This window comes from Apaloderma vittatum, unplaced genomic scaffold, assembly GCF_000703405.1.
Source record: "Apaloderma vittatum isolate BGI_N311 unplaced genomic scaffold, ASM70340v1 scaffold10360, whole genome shotgun sequence".
In the NCBI taxonomy this organism is placed as follows: domain Eukaryota; kingdom Metazoa; phylum Chordata; class Aves; order Trogoniformes; family Trogonidae; genus Apaloderma; species Apaloderma vittatum.
Window position 1 is genome coordinate 4,420 of NW_009694001.1, and position 16,512 is coordinate 20,931.

Genomic DNA, 16,512 nt, shown 5'->3' on the forward strand with positions numbered 1-16,512 from the left:
AGGAAGCTTTCAAGAGCACGCATACTTCGGTGTTTCTTGATACTTTGCAAAATTCTAGTTAGAAGGCTTAGCTCAAGTAGGGGAGGGTGAGCAAGGGAATGTTAACACTTTCATCTGATAGCCACGACTTTTAATCGAGATTTAACCGAACTAGTAACCAAGGAACTTCAGATGAGCATAGAGTCAGGAAACAAGAACATGAAATGAAGAGAGATTCGACTTACAATTAAATCTTGAATAAATGAAATAGAAAGTATCCTCTTGACGCCATTTTCCACAATGACTCCAAGACAGTTAAGTGCACCCCAGTACCAGAGGTAACTCTGTCCTCCATGCCAATAGCTCACAAAGGCAAAAGTGAGGGCTGTGGAAAAGAGTGTTCCCAGCAGACTGGACTGAGATCCTCCCATCGGAATATAAATGTACCTATAGGTGAAATGACAGATCAGCAACGTTATTAGAGATTTCACAGAAATCTCAGAAAAAAAATCCCATCCATTACAGAACAAATTCATTATTTTGTTGCATAAAAAAAGAATTTGAATAATTACCAGACATCCTCTATTTACACAGCTTGCCCTAGTTTATGCAAAGTTGCAGAGCCATGTAGAATCATAACGCATAGAATGTTTTCTATCTCTCAGAAATGTAGATACATGCAAACATGATTTATTTTTAAAAGTTTGTAATTTCTTTCTTTTTAAATAATTAATTAAAAATTACATGAACTGAAAATATTTCCTGATTCTTTTATTATACTCTTAGGATCATGTCTGTCTAACGATCTTCAGAGCACATGTACCAAAAAACCTCAACCCCAAACCAATATGAAGCACCATGCATGCAGTCATAAGCTGTACTTAAACAGAATCCAGGAGTCATAAGTTTAGCTTTTAATTGATGCTTACAAGTGTCCAGAAAGCAGTGCTCGTTTTCAGTAAAAATGCCAGAAGCAATGGGATTCTGAAAGCTGACACTGTTTTCTGGGTCACTTCTTTTGTGCCTAGAGAACTACATCCACTCCCAGCATTTTCCAAGTAAGGCATGGCCACTGGCCAGCCTTTATCTGAAAAACTCGCATATTTCTGTCAACACTTTGAAGAAGCTCATCAGGCAACAAAGCCACCACCCAGCTCATGGGTACTGGCGAGGAGATGTGGTGTATGAAAATCGCCAATGACAGCTCTCCTCAGCCACTGTTCCTTCGGCATCATGCACTGCACTCATATTTGAGACTATTCCTACTTGCTAAGATGATTAAAGGAAACTTTTTGCAGTGAAATTTTTATCTCTCGTTACCAGTTTTTATATTCGGAGAGGAATACTAGCTTAAAAAATTAAAAGGTAAATTAACATAGTGCTTTACTCCTAATCTTAGGAAGTAAGAAAACACAGTAACAGGATAAAATAAAAAGTGATGAGATTAATTAAAAGGTAAGCAGAAAAGTCATTGAAAAACAACAACTGTCAAATGCTCCAAATTCTCTCTAAACAGAATATCGATACACCTTTTCACTTCATTCTGCTACAGAGAACATCTAATTACATTTATAGCGATTTTCAGTATGTGTGCTTTCTACTTAACAGAAATTAAGATCAATAAACAGAAATTAAGATCAATAGTTTTTATTTATGTTGTGTATTTCTTCTCTATCCCCCTCCTGTGTTTTTCTTGGGTCTAGTCATTTCTCACCACATATATAAAGAAACAGTGTGGCAATATTAGACACTTGCAATTGCAATTAATTAGTCTAATAGCAGAAGACTGATATTAAAAGACCTGCTGCTTCAGTCAAATTCACAGAAATCACAGAATGCTTTGGGTTGGAAGGGACCTCCAAACATCATATAGTCCAAATGCCTGCAGTGAGCAGGGACATCTGTAACTAGAGCAGGTTGCTCAGAGCCCCATCCAGCCCGACTTTGGATGTCTCCAGGGAGGGTTAGCTCAGTCGGTTAAGAGCGTGGTGCTGATAACACCAAGGTCACGGGTTCGATCCCCGTTGGGGCCCCATGTGTTGCCTGATCTAGTTGAGAGGCGTCCCTGCCCATGACAGGGAGGTTGGATTAAAGGATCTCTAAGGTCCCTTCCAGCCTAGGCCATCCTATGATTCTGTGGGGCCTCCACAACCTCTCGGGGCAATCTGTGCCAGTACTTCACCACCCTCATAGTAAAGAGCTTCTTCCTAACATCCAATCTAAATCTACCCTGCTCTAGTTTAAAACCCACTGCCCCTTGTCCTATCACTACATGCCCTTGTAAGCAGTCCCTCCCCAGATTCCTTCTATTCAAAGGACTGCAGAATTGAAAGACTAAAGGAGCTCATCTCATCTTAGGAAATACTTTCCCAACACTTTCCCTCTCCCTTTCTAAAGGCTCTTTGTTTTATTTTTCAGGCAGTGTACATTGTCATTACCAGTTCCCCTCACAGGCTGGCTGGAGGAGGGCTGGCAGCCCTGCTCTGCAGCCCCAAAAGCATAGCCTAGAGGGCAGCATCTTTGCACCCCTGCAAGCACAGCAGGGGCGCATTTCACAGAGCTTCACCCAGTTGAGCCCGAAACAGGACACTGCCAGCCCTGCCGCTCTCAGCAAAGATCACTCTCTGTCATATATTTATGGAAACACAGAATTTAAAAGTAACCCAGACACCATCTCTGTGGCAGAAACCTTACTCTAAGCCCTAAGGAAACCTTTCTGTTGACTTCATAGGGTCCTGGGTTAAATCCACGGCACAAAAGGGAGCTTTTACTGCAGGAGTAGCTCTGAGTTTCCATGCATTCCCTTCACCTGCAGAAAGAGAGCTGTTGTGTAGGCACTGACCATCCCATCAGCACAGGCAGCCTCTACTGACACTAGCATTGCCAGGAACATCCCAGCAGTACCAATTTCTTGATTTGCAATTGCAGATCAGTTTAGGTTGGCCTGAATGGCTTTCAGATAACTGCGCAGAGAAAAATAAGCTATTTTCTGATTTTTAGTGTTTAGCAACAGCAGCTAGATAATTGAGCAGCAATACCTCATAATTCTGATGAATGTTCAAGGTCAGTGAAGTTCCAGCTCCTGGTGATGCCCAGGGCAACTGTGCAACTGAAAATTCACTTGTGCTATCTTTCTGAAGACCTGTCTGTAGAAGGACAGAAGCCAAAAGGAGTCACGTAATCTTTACTAACACTTCGACTTTCCCCTCCAGTACTGTGGAGAGTCTGCCTCCTTGCCCAGAGGAGAAATGCAAAGCAGAAAGCAACACCTGTCTCCTTCCCTGCTAGCTGCCATAAGAAAATGGAAAGAAGGCTGGCTACCATTTCTTGCATAGAAACAACAGGCAACTCAGAGGGTGTGCAGCCATGGCCAGATCCTGGCTGCATGCTAGCCACTCTATGGCCTCTGATAAGACCAAAATTGCCTTGCAGAAGAATCACTGCAAGAGCCTTTGCCATTACAAAAACACATTTTGCTTTTTGTTGAGCATTGTGGTATTTTAGAATCTAATTTCTCAATACCTTCCTTGCTTGTTTGCACAGAAAAGTACTCGATTACAGAAAGCTACATTTAAATGGAAGTGTGAGAGGGAACAAACCAGTGAATAGTATTATTAAGCCAGAAGATAGGTGAAACATGTCACTTCTGTATTATCACTTTGACACAACACAGGCTTTTTAACTAACAATTTGCTGTGGTTTAAACCCAGCCAGCAACAAAGTCTCAAACAGCCCCTCATGCACTCCCACGCAGTGCGTTGGGGAAGAAAAGGAGCCTCTTACAGCACATTGAGAAAGTTGTTCTGTCCTTCAGTTCACTAACGAAAACCATGAAGAGGGAAGGCAGTGGTATGTGGAAGCGGAGGGAGATAAAGGGGCAACAGCTACTACAGTGTGATGTCTTACATATCTGCATGCTTTCCAGCTTTTTTCATTCTCACCAGTACCACTGTCTACCTTCTATCTACCCTACGGTCCTTCTGTAGCGCAGTTAGAGGCTCAGGGTTTACACAAATGGAGAGGCTGCTGTACAGAACGCTGATCTGCTGCGTCATACACAGAATAGCATTACATAAATATCTCATCTTAAGCTTCCGCGCAGTTTTTAAGACTATTTCCATCCCTAATCACAGAAAATCCACAGAGAAGCTCAAAACCCCCAGTTCAGGGAGTATAAGCACATAAAAGTAGTCATAAGTCCTTGCAATAGACTAACACAACTCAAAGGAACACCCTCACAGCAGAATTTCTTAACAGCTTATAAACAGTAAACATACAAGGAAGGCAGAGTTAGCTGAAAAACTAAGCGGTGCCAATGGTCAACAACTTTATCTTAGTTCACATACAGGAAAAGAAAACTCAGCAATTATCTGGTAGTCAAGGAGCAAAAGACAGATAAATGAAGGAGTGTAACAAAGTATTTTGCAAAGAGAAAAAGATGTTAAGGCAAGTAGATTTGAGGATGGTAACTGGTCATGTCCCTTCAAAGTTATTTTAGAGGGATGGGTAATGCTGGTCCCTCTTAACATCCATGAAAACTCCAAGCAGGAGTAGTAGACCTGTGGAAGATGCTTATTATCAAAAAATGCAGGCTAGGTGAGCATTTAAAAATAAAACATCAGCCAAAAGTCAATCCCTGCCAAAATATCAAAGGTTCTCCTGCCCCTCTGCTCTGCCCTGGTGAGACCACACCTGGAATACTGTGTCCAGTTCTGGGCTCCCCAACTCAAGAGAGACAGGGACCTACTGGAGAGAGTCCAAGGGAGAGCTGCAGGTATGATTAAGGGACTTGAACATCTCTCCTGTGAAGAGAGACTGAGAGAACTGGGGCTGTTTAACCTTGAAAGGAGACGGCTGAGAGGGGACCTCATTAACATACATAAATATCTGAGGGGTGGGTGTCAAGGGGAAGGAGACAATCTCTTCTCAGTGGTGCCCAGCAATAGAACAAGGAATAATGGGTTTAAGTTAGAACATAGGAAGTTCCATCTCAACATGAGGAGAAACTTTTTCCCTGTAAGGGTGACAGAGCACTGGCACAGGCTGCCCAGAGAGGTTGTGGAGTCTCCTTCTCCAGAGACTTTCAAAACCCACCTGGATGCGTTCCTGTGTGGCCTCTCCTAGCAGATCCTGCTCTGGCAGGGAAGTTGGACCAGATGAACTTTCAAGGTCCCTTCCAACCCCAAACATTCTATAATTTTATGATTCTAAAAAAATTGAAGGTGAAAGTAGAGAGATTTCTAGGCAGGCTGTCAAAGAGGAGCTCGTGAATGCCCAGGTCAGGCTTGGCCAACCATTCCCAGACTGGCTAGACCTCTCAACAACAACAAGGAAAGGCACTTCATGTTGTCAGAAGGATATTTCTGCATACTAAATGGAGAGAAGTAGAGGGGGAAAAGAACTCTATATAGGTTAAGCAACTCAAAACATCAGGGGGGCATCTAAGACACATAAATACAAATAAATATTGAGAGATTTTGCTTTAGTAAAGATTATTTGAACACACATTTGACACTAATAAACACACATTCGTAGCCTTCCTTTCCCATGGCAAAGGTGCTGTCAGTCTTCACCACGTTTTCCTAGACTCTGTTCTGATTTCAAACTAAAGCTTACGTGCTATTAAATGTATTTTCTCAAACAAAGCATAACTGTGTATGTGTCTTCTGAACAACAGCACCCTACTTTTAGTCTCACTTACAGTAGCTTAAATCAGCTTATCTATGCCAGCAAGATGTTCCATTTACACAACCTCTCTCAATTTTAACTCACTAAGTGAACATTAGAGAATTGGATAAAATATGTAAATGGCACCATTTAAATCCCTAAAGTAACGCAAACACAAACACAATAGCTGAGATATTTAAAAGTGACATTTACTTACAGTGAATATCTTTTAAATTCAATAACCATTCTGTTAGTTTTCTTGAAGTGGTAATCTACAGAACAATCATACGAGATCTGACAATCATACCCTTGAAAAACACATTGTTTCTTTTCTTTTAATGACATCTACATTATAAAGTTTCTATTCTGGTAACTTTAGAAAACTATGAAGATAAGCATTTGCAACCAGCTAAGAATCACTCTGAAGTGTTTTTATTCTTTGAAGCCTCAATGAACTGTTCTTACTTCCACAAGCATGTAATTTTAAACATATTTAAATCCTGAAATGAGTGCAAGTAAAGCACCTGTTCAAATGCTGTTCTGTCCAGGGCCTTTCTTAAATATGTGCTTAAATTTCTCCCTGAATTAAGGCCAAATAGCTAGACTCACGTTATTCATGTTTTTTATTTCCCCTCTCCTTAGCTCTTGGTCTTGGAATACCTTATCCAGAACCAGGTGAAATGTAAATTTAAAAAAAAAAAATGTTAATTTGCTTGCAATGGCAAACTTCTTGTAAAAAAAAAAAATGATGAGCTTTTTGTGTTTTATTTCAGGGAACATTTCATGTTCAAATTCCATTGCCTCTCTCAGTTTGAAAGCATTCAAGGGTTAACCACATTGTTTTGAGTTGAATAGATACATGGCCAACACATAAATTAAAAAAGAAATAGTAATGTCTTCCATCTTACATCCCAACAATAGAAATTGCTTGAAGTTCTATACAGTGGCGTCCATTCCTGGATATGTATGTAAAGCTTCATCCAGCTGGCATTATGCCTGAAGAATTTAACCCTTTAAGTAAATAAGTTCTCATCATTAGTTACGAAATCAATGCTCACGGTAAGTCTGAACCATTCTGAGAAAAAAGTTAACTTGCCAAGTAACCGTTCCTTCTGCTTCTGAATTATCCCAAGGATTGTCATCACAAAATAGATTTGATTGAAATTAAAAGTGTAGCAAGACACAGTGTAAGAACTAGAGGAGAATTCCATTGTAGAACTGGGTTTGGGCTTCCTTAATTTATTTGGTTTTAATCCTGTGTTTTATTTTTGTGGCCCTAGATCTCTGATTTCAAGCTTTTTCTTTACTGCCCCATTCTGCGAATTCTAACTTCTGGGTGAGCTCTTACAATTCCTGTTTTGTCAGTTCAAGCTGTCACTAACTCGAACAGAACAATGCAGAGTGCATAAGTAAAGCACACCTATAAGGCTTTGTGAGACTAGGTCCTAGTTTTAAATCACAGAAACATCTCCTGTAAACAAGACTTTGAAGGGTGTGCCCCACATATTTCCACCTGAAATAAAAAAAAAAAAAATAACCAGAGGTATTTAGAATACCATGTGGCAAAAATCCCATTAGAAGAGGTCAGCCTTGTTCTTACCATGAAATTCAATTTTTTACACAGTCTAATAATTTTGCTGGGCTATTGGCAAACCTTTTTAAGCTCCAAAATTCTCTCACCTTACCAGCTTATTGTGATATTTAGAGAGACCTTGACAAATGCAGACCCTTTAAAATATTTAAGCTAATGTTAGCTCCAGGCAAGCCTTGTTAAATTACCACAAAAAAATGTTTAATGAGAAATTAAGTCCATTTGGGTAACAAAGCCTGAATGAGAATATTCATATGCAAGAACACTCAGCTTTACAAATATAAGCTGAATTTTGGTTCACTTTCCAGTTGTTAGCATGTTTCCCAGTAGAGACTGAGTATGCAGCTTCCTACTAAAAAACTGAAAAGTATTTAATATGTTTTTCTTCCCTCGCATTCAACACAAATCTGAGTCAAGTCCATATGTCAAAGAGCAGATAACTGGGGAATATTGAACAAATCATTTTGAATTCACTCTTCCAATGAAGCTCCTGTTTTCAGGGACATTCTTTTATTTCAAATGAAATTTTAATCTAAATCATAATACTTCCTTTTAATAGAAAAAGTTTCATTCCTGATGGGCTGCTGTGTTTAGTTTTCTCCCAGCTGCATCTAAGAAAGAAAGAAGCCCTCCCTTATCACCACCTGTTCGCAGTCAAACACAAAACTACCAGTAGTTACCTTTGATCACAATAGAAATGGGAAAAGCTCCAGACGATCAAGGTGCCAAAAGACTGGTTAAACCACTATGCCCAAACCAGGGCCCCAACCTTTTTGCTGATGGTAGGAGCCTATATGTTACTGCCAAAACAGCCTAGACTTTCATGCCTACGGCTCAGCTACCAGGTGGGAGCAGGCCACGTCCCCAGCTGGCTGATGGAGACAGGCAACAGGCATCTCCTGCCATGTAGAGCCTGCAGAGCTCCCTGAAGCTCTTTCTGAACTTAATTCCCCTCAGGGGCCCAATTCATTCCTGATACTCACAATACACCTATCACGTGCTGATAATATCTGAGCACAGCAGCACAGCAATCAGGCTGCACTCCTTTTTAAAAAGCTGGCTGGAGGAGGGATCTATTAATAGTGCTGTCAGTCTTTGCTTATAAAACGGTATAGGTCAGGCTCTTTGCCAAGGAGACCGACATATCTTGTCTCCCAGAGGAGTGCTCCAGCTGCTTGTTACCAGGCTGCCACCAGGAAGAAAAGAAAATGCGATTCAAAGATTGAATATGCAAGAAAAAACAAGTCTACAGCTAAAGCATTACCCAGAGAGACACAGAGATCCCAGCCATGCTTTCTGCACCAGGAATTGCTCAGTGTGCCCTAAAGAATCATTAGACAAAATGCATAAGCAACATCAACAACAAAAGAACTGATTTTTTTTTTTTTCCTCATTTTCTTTACTTCTCCCGATTCCTACACTGGAGGCCCCAGCTCAAAATTCAGAGCTCTGCATATCTGCACAGGCATACTTTTCCCACACAAATAAACCCTTTGCAGCAAATCTCTTCCCTTGGCACTTCTCTCATTGTAAGTATGCATTCACAACAGCATATTTTACAGTAGTTTTCAACTACAGCTAAAGCAACAGAAGCGTGTGACTGCATATATTGAACTATTTGTGGTTCAGTTAGTGAAAAAACTTAAGTATGTATCATTTTTTGCTTTGACCATGCCAAGAATAAAGTACTACATTGCCTCCCCACTCTGAGAAAGCCGCTTTAAATTCCATGGGTGGAAGCACAAGCTATTTAGACATCTTGCTAATCTTAGTATACCAGGTACACCAGACAAAATGCAGATCCATCCAGATCTGTGAATTCACATGTTTAAAAAACACTCATCCCTGTGCACTTAACAGCTACCTTTTCCAGGACACCTCTGCCAAAGAAGTGCATGAAAGGTAGTCAATACAATAGAACTTATATTATTTTTCTTACTGAACTTATATTATTCTTCTTATTAAAATATTTTTGCTTAGAGACAAGGTGATAAACAGCCCTCTGCAATTTGCTACGTAGCAGAAAAGATTGTTTAATCTTCACAGATCCCTCTATGGAAAGCTTGATGAATTTTTTGTGTTCATATATCTCTTTGTACACATGCATGTCAAAGGACTTTGTCAGCATCCACGGATCACACAGCAGTTTCATCAAACCGTGCAGTATTTTTGGCTTACCGAGTTGTATCATTCTATAGACAAGCAGAAACCGATGCATCAGAAGACTTTCACCAGGCACATCAGAAATAAAGATTTTTGTAAGACCACAACAGTGCTCCATATCTGAAGTTCCAAAGTCAATGAAGACTCAGTAAGCATTACAACCTTCAGATTATAAACTAAGATCAACAAAATGTACTTCAACTGCATCTCCAAAAGGAAGTGAAGGCATGTAATTAATGAAAAGACGGAATATAGAAGAGACATTGCTTAAATATTGCAGGAAACTTGATGAATACCAATGTTTCTGCTTAAATATTGAGCAGCATTACATATTCCTCCAAGCCACATGTGCACAAAGTTTGAAGAATTAGACTTTTGACACTATTCTAAGCTGAGTAATTCACTCACCTCTCCCCAGTTCATATTTCTCAGAATACACTGTCTGCAGTTCTGGGAAAAGACTATTTATAAAACACAGCCAAGGCATTGAGATGTCTAGGCAAAGCTGGCATGACTTAAATTAAGGTTGTACAGCACCTTCCACACTAAAGAATTTTTATACACTCTCCAGCCTGCGTCAAAAACCCTCCAAACACCAGCAGTGTTAAATCCTCTCTGATGTAGAGTACAATCCCTACTTACCAGCCCAAATCAAGGTTGCTAATTGCTATGTAAGTCAGAACAGGTATCAGATTTAATTAAGAAGTGAAGGAAAAAATTTACTTTTCTTGAAGCAGCACCCTTAAATAATAATGATAGCATTTTTTTCTTATTTGTAAAGAAAGCATAGACACACTCTCCTAACACCAGTCAGAAACATGGTTCAATCCAGATAAAACTTCAGTGCGAAATGTCAGTTCCTGTGAAGTCAGCAGTTGCAGGGGACCACAGCTAAACAAACTAGCAAGATTTAAACACACAACAACAAATTATTCCAACGCAAAGGCAATACTTGAGTAAGAAATGCTGTAGCTACAAGCCAGGAATTTAAATACATGTGAGGAGGGGAAAGAAATAGAGAAAAAAAAACAATGCATGCCCAATGAAAAAGGAATGGTAAAAACCGGTCAGGGAAACAAAAAAAAAAAAATCTCAGGGTACCACAGAAAGGTAGTAAAAAATGTACCACAAATCTTCCTATCATCCTACAACACTTAGCTGTGTATCTGTACAGCTTTCCAAGAGTGGTCTGTTAGAGAGAACAAATAATGACTGATAAAATAATGACTTTTCTGCATTGATCTTCATGAAAAGCCCCAAGACAATGAATCAACAAAATTGGGTTTAACTGGGAAGTACAAATGCAGGCCAGAAAAGGTAGGAAACAGGTTAAAGACTATTAAGACTGTTAGCATTCCAGTTGGTGTGCCTTCGTGAAATTATCTGAAAGGCATTCAAGGGAGCATCTGGTTCACACATTGGATCACCAGTGATTGTTTTTCCTGTTTTCTGCTTCTTGAGATCTCAAAAGACTGAAAAGCAAACTCCTTCTCTTTCCTCAAAAGTGGGGGGAAACCAAGCAGAAGCAAGAAAACACCATCCAGCTTCACAACTGCTTAGCAAATACTTGGTGGTACTTGGCAACAGTAAAGAAGCTTCTCCTCACGTTGAGGTGGAACTTCCTATGTTCTAACTTAAACTCATTGTTTCTTGTTCTAATGCTGGGCACCACTGAAAAGAGATTGTCCTCTTCCCCTTGAGATCCACCCCTCAGGTATTTGTATACGTCAATAAGGTCCCCTCTCAGCCGTCTCCTTTCAAGGCTGAACAGCCCCAGTTCTCTCAGTCTCTTCACAGGAGATATGTTCCAGTCCCTTGATCATCCTCGTAGCTCTCTGTTGGACTCTCTCCAGTAGGTCCCTGTCTCTCTTGAATTGAACTGGATATGTTCCTGTGTGGCTGCCCTAATTGATCCTGCCTTGCAGTGAGGTTGGACTAGGTGATCTCTAGAGGTCTCTTCCAACCCCAAACATTCTGTGATTCTATGAAACAGCAGCTGGCACTCACACCATCCTTGGTTAGTGCTCAGAGCTAACCAGCTAAGAAATAGTACACAGCTTCAGAGTTAAACAGAAGCAGCAACACCAAACTAGGATGTTTTCCTTGAAAAACCTCAACTAAACCCAGATCTGTCTGTTAGAGTCTAAACAGAAATCTAAAGAACATCAGGATGTGATAGCTATAGTTTAGGCTTTGGAAGTTCAGAAGGGTGTGGAGGTACAGCATTTACACAGCATGCATCAGCTCCTGGCTGAGACCAAAAGCTAAAAGGTAATGAAAAGGAACCTAAATTACAGGTGCACCCTCACCAGTGATTTGACTGCTTGCCCCAAAGTAGACCAGAAATGCTCAGCCATGTTATGGTCTCCTTTCCCATTCTCCCTCAGTTTTTACCCAAAACTCGTGATTCTCAGTTATGAGCTCACGTAGTGGCAGAGCATAGCCATATGGGGCAGAATTCACGCATACCAAAAAAGTCAGATATAGTTCTCTGGGGTCAAGTGTGTTGACAATGTCCTGGAACATCTTCCATTTACATTGCAAATGTTTTGTTTAACAGCACCACTGCAGAGACTGATAATGATGTTCCACATCTACAGTACTGTTTACTGATGTTCCGTAAGGATTAATGTGAAGTTGAGGGGCCATAACATGATACTTTCTCATTTTCACTTTCCCACCCATTTGTTTATTAGTGATGCTAGCCTTCCTCATTTGCATTTCTCACCTTTTTCTATAAGCTAAGGAGCTCCAGTCCCACAAGAGCAGCCCACTCCATCCTCTCATCATGACCATCTGGCAAGTCTATGCTTGCCTCAGTCTCCATTCTATCATATACATTTTAACATTGTTGAAAAGAAATTAAACGCAGCAATGTGACAGTTTAGAGCAGATTCACTAGCATAGAGAGACAGTAACAGGCTGAAACTGCTGGCTAAAAACTATGATGATTGATGGCTACAAACATTTCACCAGATACCAAAATCACTAGTTCAGACTGCTAGGATATTGCAAAGATAAAGACAAAATGCATGTTCTGTTGATGCATATACACTAAATTACTACCAAGGTACATTTCTTGGCCAGTGATAACCAAGATCAGTTATTTGCTCCTCAGAGAAAAGGCCAGATGATACTTTCTTTTATTGCCAGCAAGATTTTTCTTCATCAGTTTCAGACAGACAGGGATTTGGGTTCCATGCTCACTTTCATTGCCAAGTACCTTTTGCACTGAGCTTCCTCTGCTCTACCTTTAAAATTAACCAAACCAAACCTTTTCAAAATTTGAGGAGCAAAGAATCAGCAAGATTTCTTGACCTTTCCAGAGTTACCAAGATGATGGTACAACTCATTGCTATTTCAAGAGAAAAAAAGTTATAAAATAATTGTATGTTTATATTCACACAAATGCTTTGGCTGGATGTTTGCACGTTTCATGGGTTTTGTGGATGCAGAGGTGGGGTTCATTAAACAGAGCATAAATTTAGCAGAGCAGCAAAACAAAAATGAAATCTTTCACCACTAACTTAGTCTGGAGATTGGATTTAGCAGAGTGAACTTGACAGATATTATTTCCAATTTGAATGTTATTTCAGTTTGTTCAATTTCCAGAGTACACGCATTAAAGGATTCCATTTTAATAATGAAAAAACAATGCTTCTCATACTAAAAATTTCTTTATTACAAAAATCTGATACCACATGCAAGATACAATGATTTTCTTGTCTTATATGCTGGGCAGAATAGCTGTATCTAATTATGACCTGGCTGTGTAGTTTTAATCTTCTAAGCATTCTTTTATAAGAACTCTTTCTATGCTTCCATGTTCCATTGACATTTTTTCTTGTGTATTGATTGAGAAGTAATTATCTCCTTAAGGTGGAGAAACCAACAAGAAAATATAATGCAAACTAAACTGTAGTCCTTAACATCAAGCCTGGCAGTTCAAACTCTTTCCTGAGCACATGCACAGCACTAACTTTGCAGCTAGGCTGTCTGTTTTAAGCTCCAATTTTATTCAAAGAACAAACATAAAACCACCATCCTCTGTATCTCAGGCTCTTTTGTGTGCCTTTATGGAGTAAGCTGAGCGTATCACACAGCCTCCTGAAGTAATCCTTCTTGGACAGCCGTTGTTCCCTCATGTCCTCATCACCTCTCCTTTGAGCCAGAAAGCACAAGCTGCTGGGGCTACTCCTGAGATCCCAATAGGTAATGGATTTTCTGCTCCTGCCTGGTGTGATGAGAAAGTAATAAGGTTGGAAAGTCAAAGAATCCGATCACAGACTCATTTAAGCAAGCTCCAACATCCCTTTAAAGCTACAGGGGACACCATAAAGCCAGCTGTAGCAGTTGGTGTTAAAACCTTTAAAGCATTCACTGCCGGCAGAATGCTAGGGATTTTAAACAGTGCTACCGCCATTGCGAACCGGAGATGATTTTTAGCTCCTATTGTAACAAGAAAAAAGAGTGGACAGAAGTGAGTGCAGGCAAAATTCAAATTGTACATTGAGCTTCAGATTTAATTCTAGTTCTGAAATACATTTCTCAGCAATGATAACTTCTGGGATCAACCGGATTTTTGCACAGGATGCTTTTCTTTTATGAGTTGTATCTGAGCAAGAAAACCTGACCTTACTTATCATATAGCATTTTTTAACCTTGTTAATATAGTTCAATACCAGATATCGGTACATTCCGTGAAGGAAAGCTAGCTGTGATCCCTATGGCTCTTATTTTGTTGAGTAGGCAGAGTTTGAATCAATGGCAAAGGCATTCTTCTCCATCTTCTACCTTCAGCCACCTTTGCCATATTTCTTCACTTTCTAAAGGAGAAGAGGAACAGAAAAAACACTGTGCTTTTCCATTTTAACTCAGATTTTTTGAAGGGTAAGATTACCAAGAAAACGTCTTTATGATCGATCTTTGGTTTTGTGAACAAAACATGTACCAAATATTTTGTCTGCTTCAAACACAAAGGAAGAGTAGGTCGAGTCCACTATTCAAGGAAAAGAGACAGAAAGAAAACAAAAGTACCAACCACTGGTGCTTGACATACTCTAATGCCACTCAGACCACTGCAGAGCCTGGTTGGCAGTATGACACAAATGCATTCATTATTTTGTGTAAGTCTGCTGGAAAAGAGGCAGAGAGATCTTACACCACGCAGGCTTGGTTCTGCCTCTTGGGGGTTTTTTTTGCACTGAGTACAAACAAGATAAAGAAACAGACTGCATCACCTACTTACTGTGCAATCTATTAACAGCAGCTGACCCACTCCAGCCCCATTTTAGTTAAAACTGAAGTGCAACACTAAAAAAATCAACATTTTGGCACCACTTCTAGTTTAGTCATTGAGATTCAGGAATTAAGAAAGCATTCTCCTCCATGTTCCATACAGCAAGAAATAAAGCAGCAAAGAACATTTTTCTGAATCCAACTATCTTATCTTTTCTGCACATAATCCTGCAAGGATCAATAATATCACACAACCATGTCAGACTGAGGAACACTGGCTGCAAATAGCATCCAACGTCAGGCAGCAGCCTATACACAGTGCTTGACATGTTAAGACAAGCCTGTCTGGTCCAGGTTTCAGAATTTTCCAGCTGATAATGCTACTTAGATTTAACATTTTGCTAGTTTAGGTAAAATGATTATAGTACAAACATCGTTCTGCTATCACTGTCTCTGAAAGTCATTATGTGAATGAACAAGGCAAGGCAAGTGATGTAACTACATGGCGATGTCTAATTAAACTCTGCTAATCACATGTTAGGCATAGACCTGTCTTGCTTAATTGGGACAGTATATACATGCTTAATATCAGGCACGTACTTAAATAACATGCAAAACCCAAACCTTTTAATGTGATCCAAAAAAGCTATCAATTTGTATATTCCTCCTCTTTTCAAATGAGTAGTAAACTGTTCTGTCCTCACAGGCTCCTGGACTGCACATAGTATTTTTTCCAACATTTGCCATGCTGCAAATCTGTCTCTTAGTTATGATGCCCAGAGGATTCTCTCAAAAACGAAGCCCCCTTAGGATTACCAGTCACCAAATACAAAACACACAGACTGATCCAACACTTAGCACTAAGTATTCAACTATGCCATTTTTGCCTCCCAAAAAGGCCACAAAATAGGACAATATCATGACTTGCATGAGGAAGATCTGTTGTCCTCAACACAACATCCAGCACCTCTAGCTCAACATTCACCATATCTCATGCTTTGGCAGGAAACCTGTAGGCTCTGGGCAGGATTTTAAAATGTTGTCCTGGTTTCATTTCTGAGGAAGACTTACTAGCTTACCGCCCGGTAACACCATACTGGGCTTATTAGAGCACTAAGGAGCACAGCAAGGTCTGTAACCCTGCAGCTATCATTCAACTAACTCAGCATGGATTTTTGCATCATGTGCAAGAGAAGAAAAGGGAGAAAGGAGAAAGAAAATAATATTTTACTGACAGCACTTCACCAGTCCACAGGTAGTCATGAATCAGTATCTCTCATTTATGTTTGCTGCTGGCAACAGATGATCAAGTAAGCAAAATATTTAAGCTGTTAAACATGAGTAAGAGCTGTAAAATATTTGCTGAAAATAATTGCGAATTCACCTTCAAATTCTAGGCTTTTTTAAGTTATTATGAATCAGACATTAAAACAGACAAAACATGACTAAACAAACTCCTAAAACCACTTTACATAGACTCAAAGTTTTAACCCCTACTACATGGCATTAGGATCAGCTTCGTCTAATAGCTAAGCAATGGAATACATGGGCTGCAAAGCAAACACTGCTAAGGATCTAGAGCTAACTGTGCTGGCATCATTTGCAAGCACCCTACTTGTTTTCATCAGCAGGTTTGCAGAAGTGGAGAAAAGATCATGAGAAGAAGTCTATGCAGAAATGAACTGCGGAGGAAAAATTACCACTGTGCTTTTTGTTCCTTTTCAGCATCTTTTTCGTCCTATGCAAATCAAATGCTAACTCAATTTATGAAAATTAAAGCAGAGCCGAAGAAGGAATGACACACAGAAATTAAGTGTATCTTAGAAATTTGCCATTTGACCAGTAATGATGGAAATGGTTTTACTGCCCAGATG

The 16,512-nt window shown here is 39.9% G+C and overlaps 1 protein-coding gene across 1 annotated transcript in view; it reads right to left on the reverse strand.

Moving 5' to 3' along the window:
- Positions 1-224: 224 nt before the first annotated feature.
- LOC104271258 (protein-cysteine N-palmitoyltransferase HHAT-like) overlaps positions 225-16,512 on the reverse strand; it is a gene marked incomplete at its 3' end in the record, with an annotated part of 58,738 nt that continues 42,450 nt past the window's right edge. Inside the window, exon 4 of the mRNA XM_009865877.1 lies at positions 225-426. Within this exon, the coding sequence (XP_009864179.1) occupies positions 225-426 (202 nt within the window). The remainder of the gene's footprint in view (positions 427-16,512) is intronic.